Source organism: Tursiops truncatus, chromosome 19 (genome assembly GCF_011762595.2).
Source record: "Tursiops truncatus isolate mTurTru1 chromosome 19, mTurTru1.mat.Y, whole genome shotgun sequence".
In the NCBI taxonomy this organism is placed as follows: Eukaryota; Metazoa; Chordata; class Mammalia; order Artiodactyla; family Delphinidae; genus Tursiops; species Tursiops truncatus.
This window is the reverse complement of record NC_047052.1, coordinates 36,542,586-36,557,816: the sequence shown is the minus strand read 5'-3', so window position 1 is coordinate 36,557,816 and position 15,231 is coordinate 36,542,586. Positions and strand designations below refer to the sequence as shown.

The following is a 15,231-nucleotide window of genomic DNA, read 5'->3' as shown; positions in this document are numbered from 1 at the left end:
CTCCAAGTCTCGCGTATTTATTGGTCCTTGTCACTTCACGCTGGACTGAGGAACCTAGGCGCCAGCCAATCTCTCCACAGTGTGTGGCGGGACAGTGCGGAGTAGGGGGAAATCCATCGGCTGCAGGAAGGAGACAGCAAGAGCCTAAGGCAGCGTTTGCGTCTGCCTAAAAGGGAGGAATAAAAGGAGTGGGAGCTGCCGGAGCACATTCACTTTCTGCCTTGGCGCGTGTACTCGCAGCGCGCACGCTCAAGAGGAGGACCAGGATTGGTTTACGGGGTAGTCGCAACTTCTTGTCCCAACCAATCCAGATGCAGCGGGGGGGTGGGTCCCGGCCCTCACTGGCTGGCGAGACGTCCGCGCGCGGGTTTCGTCGCGTTGCAGCTGTTTGCGGGTGTAGTCTTTGTCCGCGCCATGGAACCTGGTCTGATCCGGCGTTTAGCCCCGCGCCTGGGCATCGCCGAGCCGGAGGTGCTGAGGTGAGTCCGGTCGGGCGCACCCCAGCGGCCCTGCGCCCTCAGAAGGGATTTAGGCCCTACCTTAAGAAAAACCTCCCGACAGTGAGCTTCGTGAGCAGGCCGGAGGGGCGAGTGTAGACGCCCCTGGGAACAGCTAGCACTGTGGGATGCACGGTGGTGGGAAAGGGAGAGAGGCGGAGAGCTTGGGTCGTTTCCCTGAAACTTATTGAGAGTGCGTTTACGGCGGAGGCAGACCTACGGGGTAGAGACCTCATGGAGGGCAGTGTCTATGGTGGCAACGACTACGCAGGAAGTGGAATGGGGTGGTGTGCGGAGCCGCTGGGGATGGAGCGGAGCGCAGCTTCTCTGCAGCCTTTAATTTAAAAGAAACTTGCGAGAAAGCCTCGGATGGGGGAGGGGTGCCATTGGCGCTGAGACCCGATTTATAGAAGGTGCCAGCCACGGGAAGATGTGCGAAGAGGGCCCAAGCAGGGACAGCAGCCTGTGCAAAACCCCGGAGATGGGAAGGACTTTTGCATGATCCAGGGTTAGAAATAAAGTATTGGGGCTTCCCTGGTGGTGCAGTGGTGAAGAATCCGTCTGCCAATGCAGGGGACACAGGTCGAGCCCTGGTCCGGGAAGATCCCACCTGCCGCGGAGCAGCTAAGCCTGTACACCGCAATTACTGAGCCTGCACTCTAGAGCCCGTGAGCCACAACTACAGAGCCCGCGTGCCACAACTACTGAAGCCCGTGTGCCTAGAGCCTGTGCTCCGCAACAAGAGAAGCCACCGCAATGAGAAGCCTGCGCACTGCAACGAAGAGTAGCCCCCGCTCGCCGCAAGAGAAAAACCGCGTTTAGCAACGAAGACCCAACACAGCTGATAAGTAAATAAATGTTAAAAAAAGAAAGAATTGTAGTTAAACTGGGGGGGCAGGGCTAGCCTGGGTGCTTGGACTGTCAATTAGGTGACAGAAGGGAAGGAAAGGAACACCTCCTGGACTCGTAATCATTTAGAACAGTGGTTCTCAAAGTGTGGTGCCTGGACCAGCAGTATCAGTATCTCCTTGGAACTTGGTAGAAATGCACATTTTTAGGCCCCACTATAGGCCTACTGATCAGAAACTCGGGCTGGGACCAGCAATCTTTTCACAAGCCCCAAGGTGACTGTCATGTACACTAAAGTTTGAGAACCACAGATTTATTTTTATTTATTTATGTATGTAAGTATGTACGTATGTATGTACGTATGGCTGCGTTGGGTCTTCGTTACTGTGCGCCGGCTTTCTCTAGTTTCGGCGAGTGGGGGCTACTCATAGTTGCGGTGCGCGGGCTTCTCATTGCAGTGGCTTCTCTTGTTGCAGAGCATGGCCTCTCAGCGCGTGGGCTCTAGAGCGCAGGCTCAGTAGCTGTGACGCAGGGCCTTAGTTGCTCCGCGGCATGTGGGATATTCCTGGACCAGATATCGGACCCGTGTACCCTGCATTGGCAGGCGGATTCTTAATCACTGCACCACCAGGGAAGTCCCAAGAACCACAGATTTAGAGGAAGGAGGAACCCTGGTCTCACTTGCCTGCCTATGTCACAATTCATGCTTGTTCCAGTAATGGAAGGCTGAAAGAAGGGTTGGCCTTTTTGGGAGGATTTCAGGAACTTACTTTTGCTTGAAAGTACTTGAGCACAGTGATGTCTGGAGTCAGAGGGTCTGTTCTGTTTTGTAGAACCCTGTCCTCCCCCAAAAGATGGGACTTTCATTCCCAGCCCCAAATAAACTTGCATAGGAATTAGGGTTGGAGTGAAGTTCGCCAGGCTGAATTCATTGTTTACCAAAGTATTGGGCAGACTTCTGGGAAAGAGTTTTAGTGAATGTGTTGCTCAGGAAAGCAGAGGAGTACTTGCGACTGTCCCATGTGAAGTGTATTGGCCTAGCGGCACGAACCACAGAAACCAGCAATGCAGTCATGTGCCTGGACCTTGCAGCTTCCTACGTGAAGTTCCCCTTGGACAGGGTAAGTAGGTCCCACTGAATGTCTGAATAATCTGGTGCAACACTGAAGTTTAATCATGTTTTCATCTCTGGTTGGACTAGCCCCATCAAAACTCCGTGTTTTAGAATTTTCCTGGCTATTCTCGTATGTTATTCTAGATGAACTTTAGAATCATTTTGTAGAGTTTGAGAAAAAAAATTTTTTTGCAACATTCTCTCTATTCTTTACTACCTAGTTTTCCTGAGCACCTCTTTCTTTACAGAAGGCTGTCTTCCACACTGCCACTAGCATCATTCTCCTAAATCACATACTTTAAAACCCATGTATTATTTTTCTTCCAGTGTCACAGTGGTTGAGAGCCAAGCTATGGCAAGACTCACATGTTGAGACCAAATCTCAACACCACCGGTTACTAACTCTGTGTGTCTCTAGTTTCCTCATCCATCAAATGGGGATAAAGGTATCCATTTCACTGGATAATTGTAAGGAGGAAACAATGTACTATATGTTACACTGTTAACACAGTGCCTGTCACATAATGGTACACTGATAAAAATGGTGGCATTAAAAACACCATTGGCTCCCCATGGGTTGGCTCCCCATTAACATCAAACTCTCCAGCCCTTCTTGAACCCTACTAACCTCAAGCTACACTGTTCACTTAACAGACCATGCATCTTAATGACTGACTTTGTAAATGCAATGCCTTTTTTTTTTAACCTGGAATGCTTTTCTAGCAAGCTCCTGTTTGTCTTAAAATGACGTTGCCTTGCTGTTACATCCTTTATTAAGCTTTCCGTTCCCAAGCAGAGTTGGTGTCCCTCAGTTGTTGATCCTCCTGTTTCTCTCCCAGTTTCCCTCTTATCTCCCTTTCACACACACTCTCCCTCCCCACCTCACTCCCACTACTTCCCTCCTTTGTTTTTCCAATGAATTGCACATTGGCACCTTTGTTAAAGCAAATAACCATATATGCATCTCCTGTGTTTTTTAATTCACAGCTTGGCTGTGGTAACACTATGTTGTATTTTAAATTATCTGCACACATGCATGACTGCCTTTCTATAGTATGAGCTTATTGCCAGCGGTACTTAACTTGCCTGATATGATTACTGATTTTTGACTAAATGAAGCTAAATGTTTAGGTAGAGTGACTTGCCACAGAATTAATTAATCTTGGAAAGTTGACTTATTAAACAAGTGTTAAAGGCACTAATATACAGCACTTATGATTTTTATGATTCATCTGTTTTTCCTTTCAAAGGATTATTTAATTAAACTTTCTGGTTTGAACAAGAAGATGTATCAGAGTTGCCTTAAATCTTTTGAGTGTTTACTGGGCCTGAACTCGAATATTGGAATAAGAGACCTAGCTGTACAGTTTAGCTGTACAGAAGCAGTGAACATGGCTTCAAAGATACTGCAAAGGTATGAGGCATATAACTGAAAATCGATACTGATACATAAAGCAGAAATATCCAATGTCATGGTAATTTTCCGTCTTAAAAAATAACTAATATGCTGAAGTGACAGAATGCGTATCTTATACATTTAAATAGTTTGTAAGTTCTGATTTGCATTTTCAGTTTCTTTGAAATAATATTTTCTAACAAATAACTCTGCAAACACTGCTTTCACTTAGCTATGAGTCCAGTCTTCCACAAACACAGCAAGTGGATCTTGACTTATCCAGGCCGCTTTTCACCACTGCTGCACTACTTTCAGCATGCAAGTAAGTGTTCCTTTGAACATTCAGAAAAGTCTATAATTTATAAATAAATTTCTCGTTGCCAAAGAATACTTCTAATTTAGTTGATTTCAACTCAGAGCATATTTTCCTAAATAACCTTAATAGTGGCCAAGTGACCTGATTCTCAGTTTATCCCACGATGGACCTGACAACTAGGAACTAGTGTTGCCCAAAGCCCACTTGCCAAGTGACAGCCACATATATGTATATGTATGCTAAGTCATGAAACCTATCATTAAAACAGTGCTTAGTTGTGATTTTCCAGTTACATTTTTTTAAGTACTGATTGCAACTCTTCTTCAAGTAATTTATAAAACTTTTCAATGATAAATTCTTAATTTGAATCTTTGGGGTTATCTGTGTGTATACTGAAATTTTACCCTGGAAATATTAGTAATTGTTATCTTTGTCTAAAGTTGTCTTGTTTTATCTTGCTGGAAAACTCATTAGAAAACAAATTGTAGCTGGTGCTTAAAGAATAGGTTTCTTACTATTTAACCACTAATTTTGGTGTGTTTGGCTCCCTTAGCTACTATTAGTGAATAGAAATAGTCCCTTTATTTCAACAAAGGTATATGTATGTGTGGAGGGAGTATGGCTGTTATGGTAGAAAGCAGTATTGACAACCTCACTTTTGAAAGCACGTTTCACTGAACAAAGAAAGGTTTGAATGGGTCTGTTATTTTAAATAAGTTTGTTTTGTATTTTTCATTAGTGGTTGTTGTGAAGTGTTATTGGGGGGGTTTTTGGAGGGGAGGGTGGTTTATATTCTTGTAGTCATATAAATATAAGCATCATAAGTGTTTAAAGTGAGTTAAACACTTTAAAATGCTGTAATTGTCATTTAACAAGTTAACATCTGAGATGTATAAGAGTTCTATAAAGCATGAAGTACTATAGCAAATGTTTTTATGTGCCCTATTTGTTATGTAACAGACCCCGTGTGCATTTTATCTCTGGCAGTACAATAAATAACTAAATAAATAGCTTTAAAAGGTAAGTTTGCATGGTTTTAGCTAATGATATACGTTTGAAATAAAGGGAAAATTAAACAGTTGGGGGCTCTTCATAAAGCCTTAGTGGAAAGGAAATAAGTTGATAACTGGTTGGCCAAAGAAGATAACAATACTGATCTTAAGAACAGTAAGTTATCAAATTCTTTTGTAGGATTCTAAAGCTAAAGGTGGACAAAAATAAAATGGCAGCCACATCCGGTGTAAAAAAAGCCATGTTTGATCGACTCTGTAAACAGTTAGAGAAGATTGGGCAGCAGATCGACAGTGAGTATTCATTCCACGTTGCAAGAATGTGTCATTTGAAAGAACGTCTCTGAAATATATATTCTTGTCTATCTGTAGACAAGATCGGTTTTTACTGAGAAAATTACTGTTCTTTTCTATTTTTCAAATAAAATAGCTTAATAACTAAAAAACAAAAACAAAATAACCAACCCTGTGATTCCGTAATTCATACCTAGAAAATAGATTCTCTGTTCTGAAGTCTGACAGGAAAAGCCAAAGAAAAGAGAAGGGCAAGATCATTTGCCTTCTCCTTATCCTAGTATTTGGTCAATCAAGGTATCTGGTTTTTATTTGTGATCCAAAATAAGCCCCAAAACTAAAATTGAAAATAGGAGAAAAATTAACTCTGATAATACTTTTTTTTCCCCCTAAAGGAGAGCCTGGAGATTCAGCTACTCCACCATGGAAGAAAAAGAAGACAGTGGTTGAACCTTCAGCAACGGGTGAAGCATTATTAACACCGGATGAACATTGAAATTAGTACAATGGGATTAGTGTACAGTGGGTTTAATGCAGTGAACAGCCCTTTGCTGCTTTAGCAGCTTGCCTTGACAAGAGTCAGATTTTATATTTGCAGCAACATGGATGGATCTAGAGATTATCATACTAAGTGAAATAAGTCAGAAAGAGAAAGACAAATACCATATGATATCACTTGTATGTGGAATCTAAAATATGACACAAATGAACTTATCTACTAAACAGAAACAGACTCACAGACATAGAGAACAGACTTGTTGCCAAGGAGTAGGGTTCGATTGGGAGTTTGGGACTATCAGATACAAACTATTATATATACGAAGGATAAACAACAAGGTCCTACTGTAGCACAGGGAACTATATTCAGTATCCTGTGATAAACCATAATGGAAAAGAATATACATATATGTATAACTGAATCACTTTGCTGTACACCAGAAACTAACACAACATTGTAAATCAACTGTACTTCAATTAAAAACAAAAGTCAGATTTTAACTAAATCCTGGAAGTTAATCATTTGATAAGACAGTTTTCCAAGCAGTAGTTTACAGAAGTATCATGTAATTAAGAATACATCTGAAGGCAAACTGCTGAGGTTCAAATCCTGCTTTACCACCGAGTGGTTCTGTGATTTTAGGAAAGTGACAATTTCTGTGAGCCTCAACTTCCTAATCTATAAAATGTGATTAATATTAGCACCCATTTCACATAATTGTGGTGAGGGTTGAATGAGATAATACAATTAAAAAGTGCTGGATTCAGGGCTTGATAAATGTTAGCTATCATCAAGATGTCTTGGAATGCTTGGAGTGTAAGGGAGAGCGAAAAACTGATGTGTTAACTTCTGTTTCCACTTCTCATTTTGGTATCTTATTCCCTATTACCTTAATTAAGATAGAGGTTTTAAAGTAAACAAGCTTACTTCTTTCTTACTCATTTGTAAACATAAGGATTTTGAAACAGTAAAAATTTTTTTTCTCTCATAGAAATAGAGAATGTAGTAGAGATCCCACATAAACCGCAAAAAGATGAAGATCTGACACAGGATTATGAACAGTGGAAAAGGAAAATTTTGGAAAATGCTGCCAAAGCACAAAAGGCTACAACAGAGTGATTTCAGCTTCCGGACCACCTGTACTGCAAACCAGCGGTGCATCTGCCACCTCAAGGAAGATGTGAGGGCTTTGGAAATTTGTTTGAACTTTTATAACAAGGATCCTATCCTTAATAGCAAAGAAACCAGCATTGGGGCTGAGCAGGGTGGCTCTCACATGGGCAGCAAATTCGTTAGATAACCCACAGTGCCTGGTTGGCTCAGCCTTGGCTCCCCACAGGTCTGCTCTCTCCTACAAAATGTCATTGAAACCATTTTGCTTTCTTGTTTTGTTTTAAGCAAAAGACAGTCTACTGTCCTATCCAGAATATGAAATTCAAGCTGAATGGAGTCTAAAGATTTTAAGTTTTTGTGTTAATCTCTTGGTTTGACTAAATATATAGTACAACCTAAGTTAATAAATATTATTTTTATATGCATTCAAGGTGCAGTTGTTATCAGTTTGGGAGAATCTGTGGTATGCCAAAAGCCGTCTACTCTAGCAGGAAAAAAGCCCAGGTTGCTGAACACTGAACCATACTGCTCCCCAGAGCACAAACTCTTGAATCAGACTTTCTGGGTTTAAAACACTACTCAGCCATTTACCACCTGTGAAACCTTGAGCAAATTAATTAGCTTCTTTATGCCAAATCAATAAGTAGGAATAAAAATAATGTCTACCTCATAGAATAATTTGGAGGAGTATCTGAGCTAATACATGTAAAGCATTTAGTACAGCTCCTGGTGTAAGTATTTAGTTAAGTATTAAAATACAGAAAGAAACACATAGAGGTCTCACATAATTATATATTAGCATCATATTAAAAAATTAAGAAACAGACTAAAGTGTGACAACATGGATAGACCTAGAGGGTATTATGCTAAGTGAAATAAGTCAGACAGAAGTACAAATACCGTATGATCTCATGTGGAATCTAAAAACAAAACACGAATGGACAAAACAAACAAAGAACAAATTGGTGGTTGCCAGATGGGAGGTGGGTAGGGGGGATGAGTGAAATAGGTGAGGGAGATTAAGGAGTACAAACTACCAGTTATAAAGTAAATGTCATGGGGATGTAATGTACAGCATAGGGAATATGGTCAATAATATGTAATCACTGATGACATGATAACTAGACTGGTGATCATAATGTGTAGAAATATCAAATCACTATATTGTACACCTGAAATTTATATAATATTGTAAGTCAATTATACTTTAAAAAAGAGCCCAAGGTTTATTTTCTTTGATATCCACATACTGAAAAATGTAACCTTACTAAATACTTACTTTAAAACTATGGAAAAGGGCCTGGAAAGATAAGTTGCTAGGGGCTCTGAGGCATCATGCCAGACATGATTTTAACCAAAATTAAGAATACATGATCTACTACAAAGCTAACTTCAAAACTCCAATAAAATATCAACATATCTAAGGAGAATAAAATGCATGGAGAGATGGCATGTTCATGGATAGAAAGGCTCAATATTGTTGAGATGTTTGTTAGTTCTTCCCAACTTGATGTATAGATTCAACACAATTCCAATCAAAGTCCCAGCATTTTGTGGACATCAACAGACTAAAGTTTATATGAAAATTAAAAGACCCAGAACAACAAGTCGATATTGAAGGAGAAGAACAATGCTGGCGAGGATGTGGAACAATAGGAACTCTCATTCGTTGCTTGTGGTAAGGCATAATGTTACAGCTACTTGGAAGACAGTTTGGGAGCTTCTTACGAAACTAAACATACTCTTACCATGTAATCCAGTAATCAGCTCCTTGGTACTTGCTTAAATGAGTTGAAAACTTACGTCTGCAAAAACCTACACATTGATATTTATTGCACCTTTATTCATAATTGCCAAAATTTAGAAGCAACCAAGATGTCTTTCAGTAGGTGAATGGATAAACTGTAGTACATCCAGACCGTGGAATATTATTCAGCACTAAAAGGAAATGAGCTATCACATCATGAAAAGACATGGAGGACATTTAAATGCGTACTTCTAAGTGAAAGAAGCCAATATGAAAAGGCCTTATGGCTCCAAGTATATGACACTATGAAAAAGGAAAAAACTATGGAGACAGTAAAAAGATCAGTGGTCTCCAGGGGTTGGGGTGGGGGCAGAGATGAATAGGCAGAGCATAAAGGATTTTTAGGGCAGTGAAACTATTCTGTATGATATTACAATGGTGGATATATATCATTATACATACATCAAAACCCACAGAATGTGCAATACCAAGAGTGAACCCTAATGTTAGCAATGGACTTTGGGTGATAACAATGTGTCATTGTAGGTTCATCAACTGTAGTAAATACACCCACTGTAGCGGGTGATGTCAATAGTGGAGGAGGTTGTGGATGAGGCGGTATGGGCAGGTACAGAGGGCATAGCGGAAATCTCTCCTTCCTGCTCAATTTTGCTATGAACCTAAAAACTGTTCTAAAAAATAAAGTTTATTAACTTTCAAAAATAAAGAATACATGATCTAATTAAATATTTCCATGAAGAATGCAATAAAGTGATTGCATCCAAATTTTTAAAGCCTAATCAGAATGGAATCAATAATAGTGGTTGCCTTCTATCTGCTGTAAATAAGGTATAATACCTGCTGTATAGAACAGGAGTAACTAAGGGAGTGATTTTCTTTCCCTGCCCCTTTTAATTCTAGACATTTAGCAAGCTAAGGTTAGAGAAATGCTGTAATCAAATGATCCCACACATGCATAATGTCCCACAGCCATGTGGTAGAGGGGAATGAATGTGAGCTTTGGAACCACATGCACTTGCATTTAAATTCTGACTCTGCCACTTATACCCTGAGGAAATATTACAACCTTAATGAGCTTCAGTTTCCTTGTTTATAAAATGGAAATATTATCTACCTTGTGAGAATTAAAGGTAATATTTGTAAAGTGTGTGACACTTAGAAGGCATTCACTAAATAGTGCTTCTATTATTACTTTGATCTAAAATGGATTTGAGTCTTTTCCTCATTTATTTTAAGAAGGTATATAATTTGATTTTGGTACCAAGATTTAGATTCTAGCTTTGGGTCAAAGCAATCTATTCATCACCAGGTAAAATTAAAGCACATTCACTTTTTTAAAAAATTGTGGTAAATATAAAATTCACTATCTTAACAATTTTTAAGAGTACAGTTCACTAGTGTTAAGTACATTCACATTGTTATGTGATCTCCAGAACTCTTCATCTTGCAAAGCTGACTCTACCCATGAAACCCATTAAACAACTCCCATTCCTCCCTCCCCCAGCCTCTGGCAGCCACCATTCTACCTCCGTCTGAATTTTAACTATTCTAGCTAGATACTTCATCTAAGTGGAATCATATGGTATTCATTTTTTGCTGTTTTTCACTTAGCATAATGTCCTTGAGGTTCATTATATTGTGGCATGTGTCAGAATTTCTTTCCTTTTTAAGTCTGAATAATTTTCCATTGTGTGGATATACCACACTTTATCCATTCATCTGTCAATGAACATTTAGGTTGCTTTTACCTCTTGGCTGTTGTGAATAGTGCTGCTATACATGTGTATAGTTATGTGTCTCTTGGAGATCCTGCTTTCTATTATTTTGGGCATTTACCTGGAAGTGACATTTGATAATTCTGTTTTTAAATTTGAGGAACCACCAGGAAACATGTTTTCCATAATAACTGCATCATATTACATTCCCACCAACAGTGCACAAGGGTTCCAATTTCTCCACATCCTGGCCAACACGTATTTTCTGTTTTTTTTTGTTAGTAGCCATCCTAAATGGGTGTGAGGTGGTATCTCATTGTGGTTTTGATTTGCATTCCTCTAATGATTAGTGAGCACTTTTTCATGTGCTTGTTTGCCATTTGGGAAAATGTCAGTTCAAGTCCTTCACCCATTTTTTTAATAGGTTTTTTGTTGTTGAGTTGTTCTTTATATAGTGTAAATATTAACCCCCTATTAAAAAATTATTGCAAATATTTTCTCCCATTCTTAAGATTGCCTTTTCACTGTTGATTTCATGAGAATAAATATAAGTACTGTTTGTGACTTTTTCTTCTAGGCCCTGAAAGCAGGTGATGGTAATATATCTTGATTATCTGGAATGTAGTAGGTACTTCGTTATTTTTTAAACTAGTTGTGGGGTAGGGGAATTGCCTTAAAGCAATCTTGTCCAAATGCCCTCCTAGGGCAGGAATCCTTCACAATTTTCCAACACATTCATACTCCAGCTATGGAAGCTTACTACTTAGTGGGTCCATATTTCAGTACTGTTGTAAAGACTTTCTGGAAGCTCATTTCTTTAACAGCTCCTCTTGGCTTATTTAACTGATCAAAAAATGTTTTATCATGAAAGTTTTCAAATGTATACAACAAATATATACCTCTTTACTAGAAGACAATATTATGCTACCCCATACTGACTACCCAAACCCAACAGTTAAGATTTTGCCACACTTGCTTAACTGTATCTCCCTTTTTCCTGAAGTCATTTAACCCACATTATAGCCACATTACCATTATCATACGTCACAATATTAATAGAAATTCTATCATCAGATATGCAATTTAAAAAAAATTATTTAGTTTTGGCTGCATCAGGTCTTCGTTGCTGCACGCGGGCTTTCTTTAGTTGAGGTGAGTGGGGGCTACTTGTCATTGCAGTGCACGGGCTTCTCATCGCGGTGGCTTCTCTTGTTGAGGAGCACAGGCTCTAGGCATATGGGCTTCAGTAGTTGTGGTGCACGGGCTTAGTTGCTCCGCGGCATGTGGGATCTTCCCAGACCAGGGCTCGAACCCGTGTCCCCTGCATTGGCAGGCAGATTCTTAACCACTGCACCACCAAGGAAGCCCAAATATGCAATTTAGAATTAAAGTTCCCTGGATGTCTCTGAAATATCTTTTTATCGTTTGTTTGCTCAAATCAGGGTCAAGACAAGGTCCACACTTGACAGTGGGTTGCTAATTTTTAATTTTAAAAGCAATACATGCTCATTGTTAAAAAAAAAAATTCAAATGATTTAGAAAGTAATAAAGTGAAAAGTAGAATTCCCTCTCTCCCCATCACCCACTTTCTGCACCACACTGTTAACTTTCTTGCATAACCTAGAAAAGTTTAATGCACATATAAGCATGTCTCTCCATAAATGGGATAATACCATATATATGTTCTATAATTTTTTTCATAATAAAACTCAGTACATCAAGATCTATCTTTACTGGCTACAAGGTAACCTTCCATATGTATGTGGCAAAATTTAAACCCTTGCTGATAGGCACATATAGGTTGTTTTCAACCTATATGGGCCATTTTGCTACAGTAAAGGTCACTTTGCATACATCTCTGCCCGCTTGTTCAAGTATTGCTGAGGGATAAATTTCTAGAAATGGAATTGCCGGGTGAAAGTATGGGCATGACTTTTATTTGGATACATATTCATCAAAAGTGAAAAATTCCATTTTCCCCACACCCTCACCAAATCTGATAGGTGAAAAAAGTGGGTCCTGACTACCTTTCAGAGTTCCTCTGCCCAGCAGTTTTCTTTCATTTTTTTAAATTTAATTTTTATTTTATATTGGAGTATCATTGATTTCCCAGAAGTTTTCAATGACTGTTCATTCAAATTAAAAAGTCCCGTTTGAAATAGTTAATGCTAGCAAAGTTGCAATCTAAAAAATTTTCAAGTACACACCAGCAGAGAACTAAAAATATCCAGAAAATTAAAGTTTCATAAAAGCTCCCTCGCCTTTCAAATAAGGGAAGCTAACTTCTGCAGTACCTCTCACTTGTGTGGGCCTGGTCTAAACAAATCCCTCAAAGGAACTTTGTTGAAAAGTTTCTCTAGGTAGAGAATAACAGCATATAGGGGGAAAAATTAAAATTTGATGGCTATCGGATTTTCTCTGGATCTGCCCTGTCTTATATAGAAGCCACTAAACATATGTGGCTATTAAGCACTTAAAATGTGGCTAATGCAACTGTATTTCTAATTTTATTTCATTTTAATTAATCATAAAAATACTAGAAAATATTTAAGATGCTTGAACAACTTGAATATGTGACTATATTTTTCCACAGTAAATTTTATGAAATCTAAATACAAATTGTATGTCTGATAAAAATCTAGAATCTGAACTGGCATGTATTTTAAGTGTAAAATACACACCAGATTTTGGAGACTTAGTATGAAAAAAATTCAATAATTTTTATATTGATTACATATTAAAATAGGTTTTGATATGTTAAATAAATTATTAAAATTAATTTTACCGGGGTATTTTTAGAGATGCTATCAGAAAATTTTAAATTATGTATATGGCTCATATTATATTTCCATGAGGGAGTGGTGCTCTAGATCAGGATAACTAACTACATTTTTCTGGGGAGAAGATTTATAGCATTCCCCCAAGAATGTGAAGTCCCATGGAAGGGAAGAATCACCATACTATAGATGGAACTATAGATATCCTCTATAGCTCCTTCTGGAGGCTGCCTTCAGAACACCTTAAAAATAAAGCATTTTACCAAATCACTGTTACTGGCCCATGAAAGGGAGGTTTCCAGCAGCCATCTCTTCTGATATTCATCCACAAGCTGACAAGTTTGGAGCAGGCCTAGATGTGCTGATACTGAAAATCTTAGCTTCCCAACAGGGGTTAGTGTTCCAGAGGAAAGTTATAACCGAAGAAATGCAGCAGGAGGGTTAATATCTCCATCTTCTGCCTCTCTCCCCACAATAAAAAAAGTCTTTATTATGGGACAAAAGTCCTGAAAGGCTGTGAAACTGTTGCATGGCTAATTAAAAATTAAAAGTAACTAAAAACTTCTGGCCCAAGAAGGTCATGAGAATAGCAAAAAACTTCCTTACAACTAAGGAAATTAAAAGGATTGTTTCCTTTTGAATAATTACTCCTTGTTAATAATTTCTTGAAGTTAGTTAAGTGATGGGTATATACCTGATAAAACAGTAGGAGAGCAGTTTGCATTTGTTTTCTCTTGATGCATCATTTCTGTGTTTCTCTCAGAAAGCTGAACATCATTACATTCTTATCTCTCTTTCACATATTACATATCAGTTCCCAGACTTACTAGACCATAGATTCATAACTGTGGAAGAGAGATCAGGAGGGAGACTGCCAATGTCAGGACAGGGCAGAATTAGGAGAGGGTAGAGGTATGTACAGATTTTAAAAGCTTATTCAAAACTATCATTGCTCTGATATAGCCATGACAGTCAGTACATTTTGAAATTTCAAAGAATATTAAAGGATGCATGTTTTGATTCTCAAAAGGGAGCACACGTTAAAACAAGTTTGAGGATCTCTGCCCTAAATCCACGTTGCTTCACACTAGAGCAACAAATGTAGTACAAAATGTCAGCTCACACCTGAGCAAGTCAAAATGCTAGGAATTCTTTGCACTGGAGGAGGTAATACTAACATGCCCTGCGTGATAGTCCACTGGGTTCTTTAATCAGAGTAAGCTTAGACATTAAATTTGACATATGCAAAGTAGAAGCTTTCCTACCTACCTAAAGCATGCCTACACTTATCACCAAAAGTAGGTACACTTGAAAAGTAATCCCAGCATTTCAACTGATCTTATAAGGCAGAAAAAAGTTCTTAGGTCAGTCTCTTTACAGCCACTTTTCATCCACAAGGAAGGCAACAGCCATAACCTTTTTTTACAAAATAAGTAGAAAGCCAGATTATTAAAAATCTTCAGTCATGACTTCACCACAAGTCTCAGTAATTTCTGGGCCCATGGGAGCAGCAGAGTTGAGGATTAGGGACAAGGTGGAAATTTCCTTAACCTGTTGGCAGCAGTCACCACGTAGAAGTGTTTCTTAAGGTAAGGAGAGAAAAAAGGAAGGGAAAAAGGCATATTTATAGATCAATTACTTTAAGAAGAAACAATAAAAGGACTTGCTTAAGTTTAGCCACTTGGGTTTGTTTAAAATTGATAACTAAAGGGGAAAAGAAGATTCTACCACAATTATAGTAAAACAGTCACATGACTTTCAGGGATATGTTTAGAGCAAGTTTGAAGTGAGAAAATATGTTATCCCACCCTTTTCATGTGAAAAATGGAGCACCCTAGAATGGTATTTTTCAAATTGTAACTCACAACCCACCAGTGGGTCAT

General features: G+C 38.8%; 2 protein-coding genes across 4 annotated transcripts in view; one reads left to right on the top strand and one right to left on the bottom strand.

Annotated features, from left to right (window-relative positions):
* The first annotated feature begins 53 nt into the window (after nt 1–53).
* On the top strand, nt 54–7,513 carry ORC6 (origin recognition complex subunit 6). Of its 3 annotated transcripts, XM_073795700.1 has the most exons (8): nt 54–479; nt 2,338–2,467; nt 3,711–3,874; nt 4,089–4,178; nt 5,364–5,476; nt 5,674–5,773; nt 5,872–5,940; nt 6,967–7,106. In XM_073795700.1, exons 1-7 carry the CDS (start codon nt 415–417, stop codon nt 5,924–5,926), a joined length of 717 nt encoding a protein of 238 aa, XP_073651801.1. In that variant the 5' UTR covers nt 54–414; the 3' UTR covers nt 5,927–5,940; nt 6,967–7,106. The 3 variants fall into 3 exon arrangements, with proteins under 3 accessions (XP_073651801.1, XP_004331750.1, XP_073651802.1); XM_004331702.4 differs by lacking the exon at nt 5,674–5,773 and having other exon boundaries at nt 6,967–7,513; XM_073795701.1 differs by lacking the exon at nt 5,674–5,773 and having other exon boundaries at nt 1,071–2,467; nt 6,967–7,513.
* Nucleotides 7,514–13,361: 5,848 nt separating this feature from the next.
* MYLK3 (myosin light chain kinase 3) overlaps nt 13,362–15,231 on the bottom strand; it is a 45,567-nt gene continuing 43,697 nt past the window's right edge. The window contains exon 13 of the mRNA XM_033845131.2: nt 13,362–14,931. Coding sequence (XP_033701022.1) covers nt 14,872–14,931 — 60 coding nt within the window. The 3' untranslated portion in view covers nt 13,362–14,871. The remainder of the gene's footprint in view (nt 14,932–15,231) is intronic.

Bases quoted from the DNA above. Each gene is read 5' to 3' on its own strand.
- ORC6 (XM_004331702.4), top strand. From the start codon at position 415: ATGGAACCTGGTCTGATCCGGCGTTTAGCCCCGCGCCTGGGCATCGCC. The intron at 480-2,337 runs GTGAGTCCGGTC...TGTGTTGCTCAG, and splicing joins GCCGAGCCGGAGGTGCTGAG to GAAAGCAGAGGAGTACTTGC. The intron at 4,179-5,363 runs GTAAGTGTTCCT...ATTCTTTTGTAG, and splicing joins GCACTACTTTCAGCATGCAA to GATTCTAAAGCTAAAGGTGG.